We start from the raw sequence: 24,175 nt of genomic DNA on the forward strand, positions 1-24,175 counted from the left end.
ACGGTGACGGCTGGCTGTCCCCAGCAGACCTAGAAGCAGATGCAGGATGGAGCGAGAGGGCGGCGGCGGCAGCCTCTTTTTCCGTGGTCTCCAGAACCGCTCCCACGAGAAGATGAAGCTGAGAACGAGAAAGTCCACCTTGTACCTCAGCCAGCAGAAGAGCACTGGGCACGGCGGAGGTGAGTGAGTGGGTGTGGAAGACGAGCGGAGTGGCGGTGGCGGGAAATCGCCGACACTGAGCGAGGGCTCCATCTGCTGGGGTGGGGGGGGGGCGGGGGCAAGAAATCACTTTGCTTTCGAGAAGGGATCCTCGATCCCTGTCGTTTGCGCGGCAGTGTATTCTGCATTATTTTGTGCCGTCCTCCCCGCAGCCGTGTGAAGTGAGTAGGCATGATGTGGCCATACCCTTTTCAGAGAGGGGGTCGTCACCCTGGCCCAGTGTTCCCGAGGTTTCGTAGCTACGGAGGAGCTGATTCCTGGAGTGGGACCAGGTCTGACCCCCCGCCGCACTGCTTTTTCTTCACTGCCCCCTCCGCCTTTTCTTTGGTCCTGATGTAATGTTGACAGGAGAAAAATCATCCCAGCAAGTGGGATTTTGATCTGTCGGAGGGGTATTTACTATAAAGATGGGCTCCTCATTCATTATTTATTGTGCGCCTCTTATGTGCGAAGGGCGGTTGTTCAAGGGCCACTTCTGAGTACAGTTTCTTCTGCCTGAGTCTACGGACTAGAGAGAAGGAAAGGAAAGAACAAGGTTTTCGGACAGCAGATACAGTGCAGTCGGGAGGTTTGTTTCTGAAAGATGAAAGTTCAGAAGGGTCATGTATGTGGTGTTGAACGTACCAGTTGTCTGAGAAACATTTAAAATGTGTTCCTGGAGAAGAAGGAAGGAGAGTGGCAGGAACCCGGAATGTTAGCAAAGACTCACAGTGGATCAGAGGCAGGTTGCAAACTCAAGTCCTCAGGAGGCCGGACAGGCAAGGCTAAATATTATATACATAAGAAGTCAAAGCACCCTATATTTCAGTACCAGCCAGTTGTTCCCAGTTGAGCTCTGTGTTGCCAGATCTTAGAGTTTTGATACGCTGCAATACAGATGTTAATATAAAACCTGATTTTTAAATGTTGGCAACTAAATTCACATTAAAAAAATATTGTCTACAGGCAGTCCATTTGTGATTAAGAGCAGGGCTTTGGAGTCAACATACAGACCCGGTTTTGAATCCTGTTTATTTACAACCGTTTGACTTGGGAGAAGGCAGTTTAACTTCTGAGCCTCAGTTTCCTCATATATAAAATAGGGCTAATGATATTTTCCCCATAGCATTGAGGACTAAATGAGATAGCGCATGTAAAGGAACGAACTCAGTGCCTAGCATATAGAAAGTATCAGTAAGGACTATTTTAAAATGCATAGAGGACCATTTTATATGCTAGTATATGCACATTATACAAAGTGTCCCTTCCTATGTTAGTAATTTGTTAGCTGGTTTCTTTCATTAGATATACATATAGGATAACCTAATTAGCCTAAGGCCTTAGTTAACCCAATCTTTTTCAAAATGTATCTTAATATTCTCTTTATATTAATAAGTTGCCAGAAAGATTGGTGAGGCTCTGGCCTTTGTCTAACTTTCCACCCAGGTCTGCTTTGAGAGTAGCGTGGAGGGGCCAGAGTTCACCACTGCTTTAACAGAACCTGAGCAAGGGGCCAACCAGAGCAGCAGATTTTAGTTCCCCAACTGGAATTTGCCTGACTTTTGTGCTACAATTACCTGTTTGTTCATTTTTTGTTGTTTTTTTTCAGATCTTCTTGGTGAAAACATTTATCTGGTCTTGTTTACCATAGCATTACGAATATGTAACTGCTTTTTAGTCCAAACAAGTTTTGTTCCAGATGAATATTGGCAGTCTCTTGAAGTTGCACATCACATGGTTTTCAAATATCCTTTGTAGTTTCTTTTCTGGACTAGAAATGTGTATTCATCTTAGGAATTGTGTCAGCTCCATGACGTATTTTCAATAAATTTTCCATATTTTCTCCAAATAATTTTAACTTATAAAAGTGTGCCATTATTTTATGCTAATATTTCTTCTATATCTTTCTTTGATGTTAGTGTACCTGACTCAGCCTTTAGCATATATTCCCAAAGCGTTCAGTAATGTGGAGGATATAGATGGAAGTAAAAAATGCATTCCTGCTTTGAAGAAGTTAACAGTTTAGTTGGCCAACTGCATTTTTACTTCAGATATCCAGTGTAAAATACTATTTTTTTAAGCTTCTTTGCCAAAAAATAAAAGTGTTTTATATATAGAACTGAAAAGAGGTTTTGTTTCAGTGCTATTTAACATTAGTCCTTAATATTACTAATTATGGTTATTTGACTTGGGAATGGAGAGAAAGATTGAGGGGTTACACTTACCCCTTAATCTTTGCAAGCATATACAAGATTCTGCACCTTTTGGGGAAAGATAGTGTTCAGTTGCTGGTAAGTTTAAATAAAAGTAATTAACAGAATTATTACATTATTACATTAACAGATTTATTACATCCCTTTAAGGTTAATGTATATTAACTAAATGATAATATTGGTATCATGAAGTTTGTTTTTAAAAGACTACTGTTGCTAAACTCAGACCGCATCTGGGAAGCCCAGGGTTCAAAGACATACTGTGATGTGTAACTGTTCAATATGTGCTAAAACATAAGACTGAGCATGAAAGTGTTCTGCTGTGAGCAATCCTGTTAAGATATACAGATTCTCAGAATGACTACATTATATATTATTCGTACTTTAGAAGTAAATTTCCGTCATAAAACGATCACTTAAGAGCAGTGTTGTATCTTGCTTTTTTTAACTTGTGAGCAGAAGATCATGTTATATGAGCCTATGAAGACTAAATACATGTAAACCCACTCAGGATTTAGTGTTGAAATTACAAATTAGGAAAATTAATTTGACAAAAATATAGTGATATATACAATCATTGTGCTATGTAGTAATTAGCCATCAATAGTGAGCAGGGTTGTAATCCCTAGATCATGAACTTTGGGGGTCAGTCACCAGGAGAGGGTACAAAAGAACTAATGGTGCAAAAGTTTTTCTAACTTCATTCTCAGTATCTTTAAGTTATCATCAAGTTGGACTCAGAAGTTTGGGCCTTCCCCATTTTCTGTTAGGGAAGTGGCCCAGAATTCCAAAGGCAGTCTAAATCCTGAAGGGTTTTTTGAAGCCTGGAAAGACACTGCGGTTCTGGAGTTTTGGGTTTTGTTTTGGTTTGGTTTTCTTAGGCTGTATTGTACCCTCCCCTTTGCAACGATATTTGATTACCCATTATTGAGAAACAGGACCATATCGGTAAAATTGATGCTTCATTTGGGAATATCACAGGGAAGGAAAATTGAGAGCAGTAGCAGAGTTTCTCCCATTAACACATGTAGAAGTTAGGAACTATGAATTCTCTTTCCTTCTCTCAGGGCTACCCACTAGCTTCTAGATCAAGAAGGATATTCATAAAGACTTGAAACAGGGCAAATATATATAACATCCCAGAAAGTAGGTTATATTATGAATGAAGGAGTCTTCAAGATTGAAAAACTTCCTATTCCTCCATGATCTATCCACTGCCCTCAACCTGTAGCTGACCCACCTGGCCATTTTGTGATTTAAAGGAAACCTCCTCTCGTCCCCATCCTACCCCACTCCAATACCCCTCCACCCCTGAAAAAACCTCTATCCTACCTGGAACTTCAGCAGATAGAGAACCATTATGATGCTATCAGTCATTCATACTCTCATATTGATTATTTTAAAATATAGATTATACAATTTTGAAACTAGAAGGGTCAGAGAAGGGATAAAGAAAATAGACCAAAGTCTATTTCTATTTTCAGCAAAGTCTAAGTCTATTTTCAGCATGTTAACATTAACAGCATGTTAAAAGCTAAAACTAGATCCTAGGTCTACTTATTTACAGCCTAGTGTTCTTTCCAGATAGCTTCTCTCTAAACTGCGTAAGGTGTGTGAAAAGAACTAGGGATGGCTTAAAGCTCTGCTGTCCAATATGGTAACCACTAGCCACCTGTGGCTACTGAAGACTTGAAATGCAGCTAGTCCAAATCGAGAAGTGCTATTAGTGTAAAATACATACCAGACATCAAAGAACTAATACAAAATAAGAATGTGAACTATTTCTGTAACTTTTATATAGATTAAATGTTGAAATGATAGTTTAGATATAATGAGTTAAACAAAAGCACTAAGATTAATTTTACCTGTTAGAGATTTTTTTTTTTACTTTTTGACTACTATAAAATTTAAAATTCGGTATGTGGCTCACATTGCATTTCTACTGGACAGCGCTGGCTTAGAATATGTGAGAAGAAAGAGGGATAAGAAGGGAGACCTGTGGGAGTACCACAGTGGGGGCTTTGAACAGTCAGGAGATGGCACAAGGGCATGTGGCTCCTAGAGCTTAAGGGAGGAGGATCTTAAAGAGCAGGAGTGTAGAAAGGTAAGCCGCCAACACAGGCCTCACCTTCAGGGTTTACCCCTGGCATGTTCCTGCTCCTCTTTACCCCACCACCCTAGTTGGTATTTTCCAGAAGCCATGTGTAACTGTTTAATTCTGGTCAGGTCCTTATAACCTGGAAAATGATATCTTAAAAGTCTGGAGAGACTGCTAATAACTGGGAATTTACAACTCCACTTATTTTTGTGTTGAGCTAAAATCTACCTTCTCTTAAATTCAAGATTTCTACATGAAAACCCTTCAAAAAAGTTTTATTTATCCAGGATAAATAATCTCCAGTTCTAAACCTCATAATCAGATAATGTCCTCTAAACATCTTGTAATTTATTAATGTCCATCTTAATATGTGGGTCTCGAAACTGAACACAATATTGAAAGCTAGGGTAACTAGCTCAGAATATAGTGAGACCATTAACTTCATAAATACTATACTTCTCTCAGTGCACAAGAATCCTTTTAGTCTTTTAGTGGCTACCTCAACACTCAGCTCCTATTAAGTCTGTAGCAAAATTAACTTTTTACATGAAGTACTTTCATACCTGGGAGGTGAGAAAGAAGCTTATAGATTCTTATGCAGGGCAAACAGAAGGTGAGTACAGAGGTGCCTTTTACTGTATTTTACAGTGCACAGTTTATGTGGAATTATGAAGTACAATGTACCTTTAACTCTAAGATTTAAACATTTATTTACAGATTATTGATAAAGGATGTAAAGCTAAAGTGTTAGAAGCCACTGACAACTGAAAGTAAAGCGGCTCTAATTATAATGTAAAATTAGTGAAGTTTGATCCAACAAAAATACAGATTTACATATAAATTTTTAGAAACACATCTTTTGAGCAAACTAAAATTAAGCTGTGATCTACCAGCAAGTGTTACTTTGTTAATAACTGTGACACATTTTAAAACTCAAAGATGCTAATGTATAACATTAGAATCATTAACTGTAATTAAGTTATAATACATTTACTCTTTCTTTTTACTCTTAAATTTATTCTTTAGTGTCATCTGACTGGATACCATGTTACATGTTTCTGTAATTATAGATTACTTAAAGCTTTAAAAAAAAGTAACATTATTTTATCATCTATGTCGTAGGATAGGGGAGCAATGTAACTTAGTAGCTAAGAGCTTTGGAGTCAGGCTGACTTGGGTTTGAATCTTGACCTCCACGCTAACTAGCTCTGCAGCCTTGGGGAAATTAACCTCTCTATGCCTCAGTTTTCTCATTTATAAAACAGTACCTGTTAGAAGCACTGAATCAGCTGATATACATAAAGTACTTAGTATCATACTTAGCATACAGTAGGGTAAATGTTTCATAAAAAATTACCTACTGTTATGCTACTGAAAAGAACTATATGTGCTTCTAAAATAGAACCTTCACACAATGAAATGGCCTGCTGGCTATTTAAAATTAGTAGTGTTGTAATATATATATATATTACAGAGAGAATGAGAATGAGAAAACTACCTTTTGGTATTTCCATGAAAATTAATGTAATTTTTAAGGTATAAATTATTTTTGCAGAAGAATGGAATAATACATCTTTTTTTTAAACTAAGAATGGCTTTCGATTGATAGTTGGGTCAGCTTGTTGATTTCTTATGATTTTAAAGTATGAACCAACAGATGTTTTTAATATCTTTTTTTTTTTTAACTAATGAAGATTTGGATTCCTAGACTTGCCCAAGCACTTCTGTCTGCTGTAGCAGACTTGAGGCTTTTCTCATTAATGAAGCAACTAGAAAATCAGCAAGTGGCAAGATGGGTGGTAAGTCCTAAACACTTTAGAAACTGTATGTCAGTTACTTCATTCCTACAAGCATGAAGCACATGAACAGGTCAGTCAATATGATTGATTCCCAAAACAGTTTCTGAAGGTAATTTGTACAACTTTATAGGGGTACTTCCATAATTAAGAACAGTAAAATGCAAGTGGACATGCTATCTCCCTTCTGAATGAGCCCTAGGTGGCAGAAGCCACTGATACCCTCCAAAACTATAAGAGGCTAAACCCTAGGACCCAGCCTTGGGAAGCACCATGACTCAGAACTGAGTCCTTGCCTCACTTTCCATAATATTCAGTAGGAATAGTTCTAAACCACTGCCTACCTCACAGATCACCTCAGCTGTTTACAACCCTTGTTCACTCTTCCTCCAGCTACCTGAGACATATCTTTTCACTGATGCACTCTTTCTCTTCTGGCTAGAATGGTAGAAATAGCTGGACTTTGTAAGAGAATGTGGTATAGAAGACTGTCTTTTGTCATTTGGCTCATTTCACAGTGGGGAGATAGATTCTCAAACTCCCATTCAAATCTTGAATGGATTTTCCCATTTAAACCGTAAGTAAGCTTATATGAGCCAACTTAGAAATCTTACTGCCTTTTTTATATTTCTGTTAGCAAATATGTTCCAAATTCCAAGTAACCAATGTACCAACATATTTCTGAAATATTGTTAATTAATATTAACAATTTATTATTAATAGGACATATTTCTGCAGGTAGTCTGTTGATTTGCATTAAAAAGACAGATTGCTTTAGCGATTGAGTCCTTGATAATTGATTCAAGGATTAAGTCAATCTCTTTAATTTGTGCTTAATACACACTGTCGAAGGCTGAACCTAAAATGGCAAAGGCATAATGCCTTTGAAATCCTTCCTCCAAAGTAGCAGCACTAGGATCTTCTAGCTCAGGAAGAGCCTTTAACTTCACAAAAATTGGAAACATATTTTAAAGTCTGTATTTGAAGAGATAGGAAGCTGGTACGATGTTTAATACCCTTGCAACAACTAATAAGTTTCTTTTAAGGCATTTGTTTTGTAGACTGAATGATGCTTCTGTTTGCATGTTCTACCAAAAAGTGGTTTATTAATTTAGTCCATTTCCAAATTAAAATTTAATGATGTTTCCTGATAGTCATGATTTTTTCTCTCTTACGTTGTCTTAAATTTTCCACCAAGAAATAGGACAACATTCCAAGCAAGGTCAATAAAAATCAGTCAAAATACTTTTCAGTAATATAAGACAATTGGAGGAATGCTGATTGTGAGACTCTAGTTATGAATTTCATTCTTCTCTGAACTCTACCATCAAAGAATCTGTGTTTTATGTCTTTTATTAGTGTGAAGTGAGATTTAAATCAAATGCAATGCCACAAAAATGTACCTGAAAGTATAAACTTAACTTTAACAAATACAGACCTGGTATCATAGTTGTGCTTGATATAACTTCTTAAAAACAATATTTGGACATGCCCACTTTTAACATTATTTAGACTTGCTTGCTATTTTCCTTAGAATACTAAGCTTTTCCATTTCCCACTCCATATACGTTTGCTTATAATTGTTCTTAGTTTTTTTGCCAGTTATGCTCTTGGTTCACGTGGTATTGCTGTACCAGAACTCTTACAAACACCATGGAAACTGTTCTCACTATAACTGCTCTTTTCTACTATCCTTTGGAAGGTTCGAAGTTTATGAACAGGTGAGTAACAGTACTGTTATAATTATGTACAAAACTCTAAAGCATGCTTTTGAAAAATCTTAAATTATCAATATATTGCAATGTCCAGTGGACCCCCTAATGCTCATGAAGGCTATTAGAACCACAAATTCACAGTTGATGTATTTATTATAGCAGGAAAGAGATATACTCAAACCAGATAATTAAGGAGAGTTTAATAAAAGGACTGTTTACAAAGGTGTAAACAATGTTTGGAAAAGCTAATAAGGGGATACCATAGTACCCAAGGGCTAGTCACAACAGGAAGTTTCAATTACCCTTTGGCCCCAAGGAGCAAGGAGAGGAAAGTTACTGAAATCCATAGAGCTGTAACTTTGAGAGGACCCCAACAGGAGAGGGGCACAGCCAGCCTTTAACCATAGCAAGGAAAGAGCAGGGTGAATAAAACACCCTGACTCTTCTGCCCTGCTGTTAACCAATACTAATGAGAAGCCAAAAAGCAAGATAGCCCATTGATATAGTCCATAAAGGTCAGCCTCCCTGCATATTGAGCAGGTGAAGAGTAGAGAGCATATCTGGATGGGCAAATAGAAAACATATGGACCTGGTTTGGGTTTATATAAATTGGTATAAAATACCAAGCAAAGGGAACATGAGAAAAGGCACAGAGCTATAAAAGGGCTTCATTGTATTCTGGGCAGGTTGTCCAGAGGAGCTAATGTGTGGTAGGATGTGTGGGAGGAGAGAAGAATGAGGGATAAGGCTAGAATGGAACTTTGCCTTTCTCCAGAATTTGGACTTTACAGGTAGCAGCTTACCACTGGTGGCTTTCGAGAAGCATGACACAATCTGATTTAGTAGCAGTATTTAGGATATACCGAAAGGGAATAAGCCAGAAAATTTGGGAATCTAGTTAAGAAAATTTGGGAATCTAGTATCCATTCTCCCTTATATGTAAGGTTTTTGGGAGGATCAAGTCAAATAAGATCATTTCTGCATTAGACTCTCGACTGCAAGAATAGGCATTCACTTAGGTTACCTATAGATGAGGATATCTAAACATTGATTTCTATCAAATGAGAATATTACAATAGCTCTCAAGAATTAAATGAGACTCTATGGACAGTATATAGCGTATAGCACATGACCTATTACAAAGTAAGTGTTCAGTAAGTACTGATGATTGACAATGATATTAAGTAATATTTCTGGGAAATTAAAAAAAAAGACTATGATAAGATTCCAAACAAGTGACACAACTGTGAAAAGATTCTAGAATAGTGAGAGGACTTGATGTAAAATGATGGCAATGAGAATGGGGAGGAAACACAGTGGATGTGTGGGATGAAAAGTTTCTATTTAAGGTGACTCCAAATTTTAAGACTGAGAAACTGAGTGATACCATTAACTTAAACATTAGACACTAAATAGGTTTGAGGGAAAGGTGTGGAGCTTATTTCATACAGTTTGATTTTGAATGCCAGTAAGAAATTTATGTAGAAATATTCAGAAAGGAGTAAGAAATCCAAGTCTGAAAATTTGGAGTGAGGTTAGGTAGGCCTAGATATATCTGGGCATCCCCTAGGTAGTTTCACTATGGCAGAATTTGCAATTAGGCTGTCTGCAAGTCAGACCAAGCCACAAATGTTTTATTTCTCCTACACAGTGTTTGTTTTTTAACTACTTGGCAAAGTTTTTAAATTGGGAGATCTTACCTAAAATCTGGATTTCTAGTTCCTCTTGAAAAAAAATGTAAGGCCTGTTAACATTTTGGGCCAGGATTCCTTCATGATGATATCAGAGCCCCCATGCAGCCAATATCACACAATTTTTATTACTTATCTGGTCTCTGTAAGCATTTGAACTTGAAATCCCTGCTCTTACATCTTCACCAACATTGGAAATTTCTTTATAGTTACTTATTAGTTAATAGGTATGTAATGGTACCATAAAGTTGTTTTATTTTACCACTGTCTGTAGTCCTCATGATTAAGTTATCAGGTGCTTGCCTTCAACCCTTTATTGAGAGAAGTCCTAATAGTAAAAACCCACATTTCTATCCATGATCATATAGGGTTTTATAAGTAAGATTTTTTTTAAAAAAAATCAGGTGTATATACACATCTTTCAGTTGGACAAAATTACCAGCTTACATTCAAAACAAAACCACATGTGCCCAGATTTTCCTTATAAAATGGGGACTGTCTTTTATCTCTTTTATCTCTTTAGGAGAGACTTGATCATTTTTCCACCAGGAAAGCGACTGGCAGAGTTGTACGGTTAAAAGATGGTATACCTTTCAGTAAACAAGATAAACATTAGGACACAGAATAACTTCTTACTTGAAAATACTAGAATATTAAAGCTGGAAAAGACCTTACATATTACCTCTCTTTATGGATGAGAAAAATTAAGAGCCAGAAGTTTAAGTAACTTCCCCAAGTTCACATAGCTATTTATACCAAAAGGAAAATGCTCTCATTGTTTTTAAAAAAATGTTATACCACAGCGTAAATAGATAACTTCTGAACTCATTTCCTAGTTGTCTTGACAATACCTTTTCCTTGCTTACAGTGTCAAGTACTCATCCCTGGTGGCACTTGCCTTTATAATTCGTCCCACAGCTGTTATTCTGTGGATACCTTTGCTGTTCAGACATTTCTGGCAAGAACAGAGAAAGCTTGATCTTATTCTACATCAGTTTTTACCTGTAGGGTAAGTATGGCTACAATCCATATATTAATTTTAAAAACCTATAAATTATAAACAAGATTTTACATCTTTTAGTCAGTTACATCTTCTAACGTCAATGAGAATTGTCAGACCAAGGAAACATAGTATTTCCAATTTTACATGTTATATTTTTATTTGTGATTCTGAAGTATTTTAATTTGCTTAAGTGAGGATCTTGGCAATTTTTCTAAATTAGAACTTTCCTATGCTTTATTTCTTAAATATTTTTCAAATTTTTTTTTTTAGAGATACTTGACTCCTTCACATTTGTATGGGGCTTTATAATATATGTGTTCACATATTACCTGATTTTCACAATTCTTGGATCTAGGCAATGTAGGTGTTTTTACTTTGTGATACAGAAAATGGAGGGCTTGGTGAAATTAAAAATGAATTATAGCCAGTGTCACTGGGTTGATTGCTCTGATGGAAATGGGATTGAAACCCAAGTCCTCTTAACTACATTTTGAGCTCCTAGGATCAGAATTATCCCAGGTATCTAGTGGAATATCCAAAATAATTATTTATTGAAGGGATGAATGCATTTTGACTCTTAAAACAGTGATCTTTTTAATATACTAGTATTCACTCTGTACAGGTTATTTTTGGTAGCTATTAAAAAAGGACAAAATCATCCGGTGGCTAAGTTGCCAGTGTTGTCATTTCTCAGATTTATTAGCATTGTTTTGGAAGTAATGCATTCATTCAGCAAATATTTATTTAATCCTAGTATGTGCTAGGTGTCGTTCCAGATGCTGAAGATACAGCAATTTAACAAAACAAAGTCCATTCCTTCATGAAGTATACATTCTAGTGGGGGGGGGAGACAGCTAGAAACATATGATTAACATGTTTCTCAAATGACAATAAGTGCTATAGGGAAAAATCATGAGAGCCTGCAGATGAAATTACAGCCCCAGTCAATATCCTGACAAGTTATGAGACCTTGAGTCAGAGACACCCAGTTAAGCTGCACCTGGATTCTGGACCCACAGAAACTGAGATAATAAATGTTCATAGTTTTTGGTTACCACATTTTGGGGTAATTTGTCATGCAGCAATAGATAATACAGAGTTTGTTACTTTTAAAAAGTTTGCTTAAATATAGCTTCTCTCAATGAAAGATCTTTCAAAACGATATTCAGTTGGTAAAACTTTTAAAGCATTTTTAAACTGGCTTTTGATGCAGGGCACTTTGCAAAGCCATATGCCACTGTTGGATTTTCAGCAAGTTCAGAATGTTAATCACCCTTTTATTTTGTTTTTCAGATTTGTCACTTTGAGTTTCTCTCTGATAATTGATCGTATTTTTTTTGGTCAAGTAAGTAAAATTATGTTTTTTTTAATTTAAAAAAACTATTTTAATGTAATCATTTATAACACTAAAAACTCAACCTTACTGTTTAATCCATGAGTATCTGGGAGCATAAGCAAATCATTTTTTTAATGATATGGGATATATTAGAAAAAAACTACTAGCATATGCCTTTGGTTAACTTTGCTGTGCTTTCTATATAACAGAATTGTATATTCCTAATTGAAGTTCAAGAATCCATTTTCAGGCATTTTTGTCAGGTCTGAACATTTCTGTCAGGTTTGTAACAATAAAGGTTAATTTTTAAATGATTTTAATTGACCTCAATTATTCAGAATTCAAATTAACCAGAATATTCTTTAAGCATCTGATTTGGCATTTTAATCTTATGACTATTGGTAATGCCTTTGGTTGTTTTTAAGTTCCCTGTTTTTAAGTCACTCATGGGTTCTGGAATCAGATGCCACTGTCTGAGGCCTAGTGCCCTCATTATTAGCTGTAAGACCTTGGACAAGTTGTGTATCTTTCTTGCCAGTTTCCTTATCTGGAAATAATTGTGATACCTGTCTCTTACGGTTGGAAGATTAAATGAAATAATACATGTAAAACGCTTACAACACTGCATGGCACAAGTGAGCCCTTAATGTTAGCTGCTGCTGTCATTACCTACTTTATGCTATAATTCAAACTGCAATGTTTTCAAAGCTTTATCTTAATAGGTAATATCTGATGCCATAAGGTAGAACAGTAAAAATTTTAATATGGGTACCAAACACATATACTCATAAAAATTACTTTTAAGGATTCTCTTTACGTCCAGTTGTATGTAAAACTTAACACTGTCATAACATTTATTCATATTTGCTTGAATCTCAAGAACCCAGTGTTTCACAAATTAACAAAAAACACATTAGTACTTAGAACATAAAAAAATTAATAAAGAATGATTTCATTGTTATTACAAATGACAATGAAAACACAACTATACAAAATCTATGGGATGCAGCAGAAACAGTTCTTAGATGGAAGTTCACCAAGATACAGCCCTTCCTCAAAAAACAAGAAAAATCTCAAATAAACAACTTAACCTTACCACTTAAAAGAATTAGAAAAAGAAGAACAAACAAAACCTAAAGTCAGCAGAAGGAAGGAAATAATAAAGATTAGAGAGAAAATAAATAAAATAGAGATTTAAAAAAATAGAAAAAAATCAATAAAACCAAGAGCTGGTTCTTTGAAAGGGTAAACAAGATTGACAAACCTCTGGCCAGGCTCACCAAGAAGAAAAGAGAGAGAACCCAAATAAACAGAATAAGAAATGAAAGGGGAGACACAACAACCGATACCACAGAAATACAAAAAACTATAAGGGAATACTATGAACAATTATATGCCAACAAAATTTGACAACCTAGAAGAAATGGACAAATTTCTAGAAACATTCAGCCCACCAAAAATGAATCAAGAAGAAACAGACCTATTGTATAGCACAGGGAACTCTACTCAGTGCTGGCTCTGTGGTGACCTAAATGGGAAGGAAATCCAAAAAAGAGGATATATGTATATGTATAGCTGATTCACTTTGCTGTACAGTAGAAACTAACACAACCTTGTAAAGCAACTATACTCCAATAAAAATTTTTTAAAAAGAAGAAGAAATAATTTGGACAGACCAATCACTAGAGGTGAAACAATCTGTAATTTTAAAACTTCCTACAAACAAAAGTCCAGGACCAGATGGCTTCACAGGCAAATTCTACCAAACATACAAAGAAGAGCTTATACTGATCCTTCTCAAACTCTTCCAAAAAACTGAAGAAGAGGGAACACTCCCAAAGATAGTCTATGATGACATCATCACCCTGATACCAAAACCAGACAAAGACACCAGCAAAAAAGAAAATTACAGGGCAATATTTTTGATGAATATAGATGCAAAAATTCTCAACAAAATATTAGCAAACCAAATCCAACAACACATAAAAAAGATCATGCCACAACCAAGTGGGATTCATCCCAAGTTCACAAGGATGGTTCAACATATGCAAATCAATGTGATACACCACATAAACAAAAAGACAGAAATCACATGATCATCCTAATAGATGCAGAAAAAGCATTTGACAAAATTCAACATCCTCTGATGATAAAAAACTCTTACCAAAGTGGGTATAGAGGAAACATATCTCAACATAATAAAAGCTATTTGACAAACCCACAGCCAATATAATACTCAATGGTGAAAAGCTGAAAGCCTTCCCACTAAAATCTGGAACAAGACAAGGATGCCCACTCTCACCTCTTCTATTCAACACAGTATTGGAAGGCCTACCCAGAGCAATCAGACAAGAAAAAGAAATAAAAGGTATCCAAATTGGAAGGGAAGAGGTAAAATTGTCATTATATACAGATGACATGATACTATATATGGAAAAACCTAAAAACTCCACATAAAAACTACTAGAACTGATAAACGAATTCAGCAGGTAGCAGGATACAAGATCAACATACAGAAATCAGTTGCATTTCTTTACACTAACAATGAAATATCAGAAAGGGAATGTCAAAAAACAGTATCTGGGACTTCCCTGGTGGCGCAGTGGTTAAGAATCTGCCTGCCAATGCAGGGGAGATGGGTTCAAGCCCTGCTCTGGGAAGATCCCACACGCCGAGAAGCAACTAAGCCCATGCACCACAACTACTGAGCCTGCGCTCTAGAGCCCACGAGCCACAACTACTGACCCCGTGTGCCTAGAGCCCGTGCTCCGCGACAAGAGAAGCCACCACAGTGAGAAGCCTGCGCACCACAATGAAGAGTAGCCACTGCTTGCCACAAATAGAGAAAGCCCGCATGCAGCAACGAAGACCCAAAACAGCCAAAATAAATTTTTAAAAAAATCTTTCAAAATTGCACCCCCCAAAATAAAACACTTAGGAATAAACCTGACCAAGGAGGTGAAAGAATTATACACTGAGAACTATAAAACATTAATGAAGGAAACCAAAGACGATTCAAAGAAATGGAAAGATACCCTATGCTCTTGGATTGGAAGAATTAATATTGTTAAAATGGCCATACTACCCAAAGCAGTCTACAGATTTAATGTGATCCCTATCAAATTACCCATGACATTTTTCACAGAACTAGAAGAAATAACCCTAAAATTTATATGGAACCATAAAAGACCCAATATTGCCAAAGCAATCCTTAAGAACAAAACAGGAGGCATAACCCTCCCAGACTTCAGACAATACTACAAAGCTACAGTAATCAAGACAGTGTGGTATTGGCACAAATACAGATATATGGATCAATGGACCAGAACAGAGAGCCCAAAAATAAACCCACACACCTACAGTCAATTAATCTTTGACAAAGGAGGCAAGAATATACAATGGGAAAAAGGCTCTTCAGCAAGTGGTGCTGGGAAAGTTGGACAGCTGCATGTAAATCAATGAATTTAGAACATACCCTCACATTATGCACAAAAATAAACTCAAAATGGCTTAAAGACTTAAATATAAGACATGACACCATAAAACTCCTAGAAGAGAACATAGGCAAAGCATTCTCTGACATAAATCATACCAATGTTTTCTTAGGTCAGCTTCCCAAGGCAACAGAAATAAAAGCAAAAATAAACAAATGGGACCTAATCAAACTTAAAAGCTTCTGCACAGCAAAGGAACCATAAACAAAATGAAAAGACAACCTACAGAATGGCAAAAAATATTTACAAACAATGAGACTGACGACAAGGGCTTAATTTCCAAAATATACAAACAGCTCATACAACTCAACAACAACAAAACACACAACCCAATTGAAATATGGGCAGAAGACCTAAATAGACATTTCTCTAAAGAAGCCATGGCCAATAGGCACATGAAAGGATGCTCAACATTGCTAATTATTAGAGAAATGCAAATCAAAACTTCAATGAGGTATCACCTCACACCAGTCAGAATGGCCATCATCAGAAAGTCCACAAACAATACATGCTAGAGAGGGTGTGGAGAAAAGGGAACCCTCCTACACTGTTGGTGGGAATGTAAGTTGGTACAGCCACTGTGGAAAACAGTATGGAGTTTCCTCAGAAAACTGAAAATAGAATTACCATATGATCCAGCGGTCCCACTCCTGGGCATATATCCAGACAAAACTCTAATCCAAAAAGATACAGGCACCCTTATGTTCACAGCAGTACTATTCACAAGACATGGAAATAACCTAAATGTCCATTGCAGATAAATGGATAAAGATGTGGTATGTGTACACATACACACACACACACACACACACACACACACACAATGGAATACTATTCAGCCATAAAAAGGAACGAAATAATGCCATTTGCAGCAACATGGATGGAACTAGAGATTATCATACCAAGTGAAGTAAGTCAGGAAGAGAAAGACAAATACCATATGGTATTACTTATATGTGGAATCTAAAGTATGGCACAAATGAGCTTATCTACAAAACAGAAACAGACTCACATAGAGGACAGACTTATGGTTGCCAATAGGGAGGGAAGGATTGGCAGTTTGGGATTAGCAGATGCAAACTATTATATAGATAACAGGTAAACAACAAGGTTCTATTGTATAGCACAGGGAACGATATTCAGTATCCTATGATAAATCATAATGGAAAAGAATATATAAAGAAGACTGAGTTCGGGCTTCCCTGGTGGCGCAGTGGTTAAGAATCCACCTGCCAATGCAGGGGACACGGGTTCAAGCCGTGGTCCAGGAAAATCCCACATGCCGCGGAGCAACTGAGCCTGGGCTCCACAACTACTGAGGCAGCATGCCACAACTACTGAAGCCCGTGTGCCTAGAGCCCATGCTCCGCAACAAGAGAAGGCACTGCAGTGAGAAGAAGCCCGTGCAGAACAACGTAGAGTAGCAACGAAGACCCAACACAGCCAAAAATAATAAATTTATTTTTTTTAATTAGTTCATATTCAAAATTATTAATGTAAACTACGGTCTGGTGTTTAGACTTCACTCTGATTTAATTTCATGATTCAGCCAAATTCCCTAATGCCAAAGATTCATACTTGGCACTAACACATTTCTATTTCTTTTTCCTTCGATGATGCCAGTGGACTCTGGTTCAATATAATTTTTTGAAATTTAACGTGCTGCAGAATGTGGGATCATTTTATGGTTCTCATCCATGGCACTGGTACTTCAGTCAAGGATTTCCAGCTGTCCTGGGTACTCACTTACCCTTCTTTATTCATGGCTGCCTTCTAGCCCCAAAGAGGTACAGGATATTTTTGGTGACTGTGCTGTGGACACTGCTAGTTTATAGGTAAGATTTTATTTATTCAAATAGTTCACTACTTAAATGTTACCAAGAAGTTAACTAAATTATTTAAAAGGTAAACTGTTTATCTTTTGGAGGTGCATTAATTCTTATGATTTGTTAGTGGGGATTATTTAGCAGATGGAAAATGTAATAATTATGCTGGTACTCAGACAGACTGAATACTTTTGATACAGTTTGCTTAATATGGACGGATACATTCAATTTTTAAAGAGGGTTAACAAATTGTACTTTTAAAAAACAGAAACTGCCAAAATTTTAAGTATTGAAGGACCAGAGAAATATTTTGAAAATGTATGCGCCTTTATTTGAAATTTGAGTAAAATAACTTACTTGGATTGGTAATAGAAATCCTTTTTTTAGAATGCAATTGTACTTTAGAATATCGCATTGACATCAAATGTTAGAATTACTTTTAACACATCATCATCACCTTATAACTAAAGAAGAATGAGACTGATTCCTAAAGCATGAAATTCAGTCTCAGTAATTACAAAAACAGATCAGGTTAATTATATTCTTTTTAAATACATTAACTTCTCAAACCATCGTTTAATATAAAAAAATAATATTTTCTTTGAATATCTTTTTTTACTATAGCATGTTGAGCCACAAAGAATTCAGATTTATCTATCCAGTTTTACCATTTTGTATGGTGTTCTGTGGTAAGTATTTTCGTATAATAGAGAAAAAAATCAATTATAAAGAAACAGTTAAAAGACAATCAATGCTTATTAAACTCTAAAATATTATTTATTTTCTACTAGGCTAAATAAGAATTGCTCCTTAATTACAAATTGAGTATATTACTGCAGCATTCCCTTTTTGCAGCCTAAATATCCTTTTTCCTGTGTCCTGTGAGATAAAAACATAAGGATCCAGTATCCATAACACCTTTTGGTGGTGGTGTTTCTGGCTGTCAGAAATCTTTCACTAAAAAGTAATACAACATGTCTATTTTAGAATAGCTAATTTAAATTTATGGTTAAACTACAAAGTTCTACATTCCACAAATGAAAAATGTACATTAAAACTAGTTTTTAATGCTTTACACACATCTATCCCTTCAAGACTCACTCTAATGCATATGCAATTTTTAAAGTGATTCACACCTCTGACTTAGTTTTTAATCTTTTCTCCATTTTTCCACTAGGTTTTTTTCAGTAAGTTTTTTACTTATGGCTGCTAAAAAGTCTTATATTACTCGGCTCTGGAAAATATGAATTTTTTCATTGGTTGGTTTGGAAAATTTACGAATTAAAACTTTATTAACTTCAAGTTTAATTCAGAATGAGTGTTGGCTTCCTTCAAATATTAATCACTAAAAAAATCACTGGACTAAGGAGGGAAGAAATGAGTAATCAACTGGGCCTGGAGGCTCAGAAAAACTGGGAAGTTAATGGTACCAAACTTTTTACTTAAAAAAAAAAAAAAAACCTCCAAACAACCCATCGAGTTAAGCAGCCTTCTTTGACCAAGTATAAGTGATCTCCTGCAGATCTCAGATGTAGTCTCTTCAATTTAGACACAAACACACACATCTATGTATTTGAAACATCTAAAGTTCTGAAACCAAAGTTAGTGTCCTATTTATAGTCTTACTTCATATACAAATGCAGGCACAAATAAAAATATAAGCATCTAAGAGCTATTTGGCAAGTTTTAAGAACAGTGGGACCATTTAGCAGAGCAAATATGTTCACAAATCACTATTCAGATTTAAACTTTTTTTTTTTTTTTTTACAATAACTTGAGTTAGAATTATAATTGTTTGCTTTTCACCCAGGTAAGCATTGCCAGACTACTGGAGGACAAATATTTCTGTGCACATGTTTGGTTTGGTTAATTTACGAACTTGGTTTCATTCCATTTTTATAATCTGGTTTTTCCAGCATTCCACTTCTCTGCTCTGTCTTTACAGAGTGTTTTAAAGACTTGAGTTGTCTGAATTCTCATTCCCATTCCAAAAGAGTGAGTCTTTAAGTGGCAGGATCTTGGGTTGGGTTTCTGCTTAATCTGTTTTTACTACAGTGGCCAGTGCAGACTTGCTGGTCTCTGATTAGGCCACTTTGTTTTTCCATATGCTTATCTTTTTAGCAAAACTGCACAGGTACTGTTTCAAAAGTCAGATAAGGATTTTTAAAGAATGGTGGTTCCCCTGCCCTCCCTCCCATTACCATACTCAGAGGCAATCACTTACACTCTTTTAGGTGGTTGTTTTGTTATTTGTCTCCCTCTCTAAATAAAATGCTAATAATGCTCTTAAAGGTTACTGTTTTTGGCATTATCTGACTTCTCACTATGGAAAATGAAAATATAGATTTCCTTAGCAAAGTGGTTTTTTTGTTTTGTTTTGCCACATACAAGAATTACTTTTACAAATTAAAAAAGAAAAATTGTTTAGCATCTCCAAATTGTCCAACACTATAGTGAAAGAAAAAAATAATAATAAAACATAAATCGTTCTCTTCCAGAAAGAGATCCATGCCACCACTCATAAACTGACCACTGAAAATCTCCCAGGAGCTTAGTGGTGTATTTTTCTAAGAGGATATTCTGTTATACTTCCTCCAGAATTACTGAGACCTGTATGTACACATCCATTGCTAGTGCTTGGAGATTAAAGTGATAGGTAAATGGAATAAATACAAGTCCTGTTTGTTTAGCAACTATGTACCAGGACAGGCACTGGACATAACATTTTTTTCTAATACTTGAAAAAGGTACTGTTAGGGAAGATAGGGAAACTAATTCCAGAGCTAGAATTCAAATCTGTTTCTGTTAGACTCTCTAGCCATAATCTTTCCGCTATACCTCAATTCCTTTTTCTAGAAAAAGGTCAAGACATGGATGATAATGGATAGTGACAGTGAATGGTCAGAGAAATTACAAAGATGACGTATTGCTGATTTCTGTTTGTCCATGACAGCATTACAGCTTATACTACACTTCCATGAAAGATTACCAATATAATTTGCAGTTAATATTTGCTTAGCTATAAAACAAAACATTACCAGTGTTACAATTCAGTGTGTCTATCTTTATATAGGATACTCCCTAAACAACCTGAAATTGTGGAAGAAACCAGCTCTAAGTTTCCTGTTTCTATCAAATATGTTCTTTGCCCTCTATACTGGTTTAGTTCATCAACGAGGTACTCTTGATGTCATGACTAATATTCAAGAACTCTGTTACAACAATACAAATATATCTTCAGCTTCAGTACTTATGATGATGCCTTGTCACTCTACTCCTTATTATAGGTAATAAAATTTGTTCACTATATGCTATTATTACGAAAACTACTTTAAAATTCCTTTTGGATTCCTGGATTTAAATTGATCAAATGATTATAAGAAATTTGAAACTGCTATTTATGTCAATGAAAATCATATACAACTTTCAAATAAACTTTAATATTCTTTTTTCAAAACAACTTACATTTAAATAATCTGATCAAAAGCCTATATGATATTTTATACTATTTAAAGGTAGTTTAAAATATCATATAGGCTTATTTGATGGTACTCTTAGTAAAGAAATTCACTTATCATTGATCCGTACAAACCTATCGTACATCTTATTATTTACATAATTTTGAAATAATCTCAAAACACTGGATTCAAGTCCAGATTTACTGTTGTACTGTTGCCCTGGTCTTAAACCAGTATTTTTAGTCTCTTTGGATATCAGCTGTCTTGCCTGTAAAAATTAGGGAATTCAATTAGATGACATCCTAATGCTTGGATTAAGTGTGTCTGGGAAATAACACTGAAACTGCCTTTAATTATGCAGGACGTTTAAAAAGACATCATTGGGCTTCCCTGGCGGCGCAGTGGTTGAGAGTCCGCCTGCTGATGCAGGGGACATGGGTTCGTGCCCCGGTCTGGGAAGATCCCACATGCCGTGGAGCGGCTGGGCCCATGAGCCATGGCCGCTGAGCCTGCGCCTCCGGAGCCTGTGCTCCGCAACGGGAGAGGCCACAGCAGTGAGAGGCCCGCGTACTGCAAAAAAAAAAAAAAAAAAAAAGACATCATTGACCCTATGCTTGTATTTCAGGAAGCTGTATTACTTCACCAATTGCCCAATAAGGGTAAAAGGACAGAGCAAACAGCTTTCCTTTAGAAAATTCTTTACCTATCTGGCTTTAAACAATGTGAAGTTATTTTTCCATGTGCACAGTCAACTTAATATCAAACTTGATATCATTTTAAGGTAATTTAACACTTTTGGAATACTGTACTTAACTGAATCATTAATGCCAATCATTAATATGCAATTTGGAAATGACTACCAAAAGCCACAGGTTAGATGGATTTAAGACCCCAAGTATCCCTTTAACTTGAGGATCCTATACTATATAAAAAAGACTAGAGCTGCGAGAGGGACATTCACTCTCCATCCATGCTCTCAGTAGAGTTAACACTGAAGAGAACAGGAATTCTAGAGGCACCAAGATGCTCTCCCATACATGGTTGTAGTGGTTGATATCTTAGGCTTTGTATAGTTCACCTAGTTCTTCTCTTACATTTTTTCAACTTGCAAAATGGAGCACACAAAAAAAAGAAAAAAAAGTCTGATACCTACTTTGGAATATAAGGCTGGCAGCTTTTTCTCAGTTTCTGCTTTCCCCTTGAAGCAAAACCTTCATCTTCAAAATTATAAAAGTCATGAAGTATTTGAAATAACTTTATTTATTTAGGCACTGTTGGGTCTTTGTTGCTGCATGTGGGCTTTCTCTAGTTGTGACGAGCTGGCTTCTCATTGCGGTGGCTTTTCTTGTTGCGGAGTACAGGCTCTAGGCATGTGGGCTTCAGCAGTGGCAGCACACAGGCGCAGTAGTTGTGGCACGCAGGCTCAGTAGTTGTGGCGCAGGGGCTCTAGAGCGCAGGCTCAGTAATTGTGGAACATGGGCTTAGTTGCTCCATGGCATGGGGGATCTTCCTGGACCAGGGCTCGAACCCGTGTCCCCTGCATTGGCAGGTGGATTCTTAACCACTGAGCCACCAGGGAAGTCCCAGTCATGAAGTATTAAGGTCTTGTGTAAATTTATTTTGTATGCATTTCATAGATAAAAATAAACTTTTATCACTTATTAATTTTTCTTCTTTTTATAAATTTATTTTTGGCTGTGTTGGGTCTTCGTTGCCACGTGCAGGCTTTCTCTAGTTGTGGAGAGTAGGGGCTACTCTTCGTTGCGGTGCGCGGGCTTCTCATTGTGGTGGCTTCTCATCACGGGGCACAGGCTCTAGGCACGCGGGTTTCGTTAGTCGTGGCACGCAGGCTCAGTAGTTGTGGCTCATGGGCTCTAGAGCGCAGGCTCAGTAGTTGTGGCACACAGGCTTAGTTGCTCCGTGGCGTGTGGGATCTTCATGGACCAGGGATCGAACCCGTGTCCCATTGGCAGGTGGATTCCTAACCACTGCGCCACCAGGGAAGTCCCTATATTAATTTTCCTGAGGCAAAGTTGTAAACATGGCTTTTTGCATGGCCCAAGTAACTGGCTTAAGTTGTTATGATTCATCAGTCCATCTTTTTTACATACACTCTAGTCTTTCTATGCCACAGTAAAACCATTACTTATTTGAATTTTGATCAGTGAACCCATGTTGCTCTCTATTACTAAATCTTACTTATATAAATATTTAAGAAAAAAAGAAGGAAAAACTTGTCATGTAAGGATTCAGAGCAGAAAGAGGAAAAGAATCCTTTCTGGTTCATGATCAGTTTTCTACTTTGCCAGATATTACTCTCTTATTAACAAGCAACATACCCGGTCCCAAAGGCCCCATGCATCCCTGGAACAGCATACTAATGTTATAGACTACTGAGTCCCACAGGCTGCTGACCTACTTCCTGCCCTGAAATGGAGTTTTGCTCTTTAGTTTGGACTTGAAGTTACTGCACAGGTACACAGTGTGAGAATCATATTCTCCATTTTTGAGAAAACTGCATTAAAGGTGTGCCTCCTCACCTTAACTGGAACCTAGTTTAGATTCAGATTTCACATTTTGTTATGTGAGCGTATCTTAAGAGTAATTTGAAAACTTTCACGAAAAAAATTTTTTTTTTACTTCTTGTAACTATAATGGTAACTTTCTTTTTATAGCCATGTCCATCACCCACTTCCAATGAGATTTCTCCAGTGTCCCCCAGACCTGACTGGAAAAAGTGATTATCTTGTTGAAGCAGATATATTTTATCTAAATCCCTTAAAGTGGTTGTATAGAGAGTTTCAAAATGATTCAACGCTGCCTACTCACTTGATCATCTTCAGCATCTTGGAGGAGGTAAGGGAACATGAAAAAAGGTATAACTCAGTATTTTTATTTCACCTCAGGTTTAGCAAACACTCAGGTAAATAGACAACATCACTTTTTTTATGGTCCCTTTCAACCCATATTTTATAACTGGTCTTTTCCCTAGTCCAAATCAGCCCTAGTTCTATAACTACCAAGGAATATATGTTACTTACCATGAGTTAATTATTTTATTAAGAAATTGCATTGTTTTATTAAGAAAAGGGTTTCAGAAGAACAAACAGGTCATTCTTAAATTCTTGAAACAGTACTCAGCAAAATGCAGCCTTTATTTACTTAAACATTTATTTACTTCTAGGAAATAAATCCTTTCCTAATTTCAAACAAGTATGAGAGAACTGCTGTTTTCTTCCACACTCACTTTCCGGAGCGTCGAACTGGAAGTCACATATACGTCTATGAACGGAAGTTAAAAGGGAAACTCAACCAAACATGAACATGAAATTCTGACTTTGTTTAGA

The 24,175-nt window shown here is 36.4% G+C and overlaps 1 protein-coding gene across 1 annotated transcript; it reads left to right on the forward strand.

Moving 5' to 3' along the window:
- On the forward strand, window positions 1–24,171 carry PIGB (phosphatidylinositol glycan anchor biosynthesis class B). The gene is made up of 12 exons (XM_082647488.1): window positions 1–179; window positions 1,808–1,935; window positions 2,340–2,489; window positions 6,204–6,308; window positions 7,896–8,026; window positions 10,580–10,720; window positions 12,008–12,059; window positions 17,168–17,379; window positions 17,995–18,059; window positions 20,444–20,657; window positions 23,504–23,684; window positions 24,013–24,171. The coding sequence occupies exons 1-12, from the start codon at window positions 47–49 to the stop codon at window positions 24,148–24,150; spliced, it is 1,650 nt and encodes a 549-aa protein (XP_082503614.1). The 5' UTR covers window positions 1–46; the 3' UTR covers window positions 24,151–24,171.
- Window positions 24,172–24,175: the final 4 nt, after the last annotated feature.

Source organism: Grampus griseus (assembly GCF_964374135.1).
Source record: "Grampus griseus genome assembly, chromosome: 2".
Taxonomy (NCBI): domain Eukaryota; kingdom Metazoa; phylum Chordata; class Mammalia; order Artiodactyla; family Delphinidae; genus Grampus; species Grampus griseus.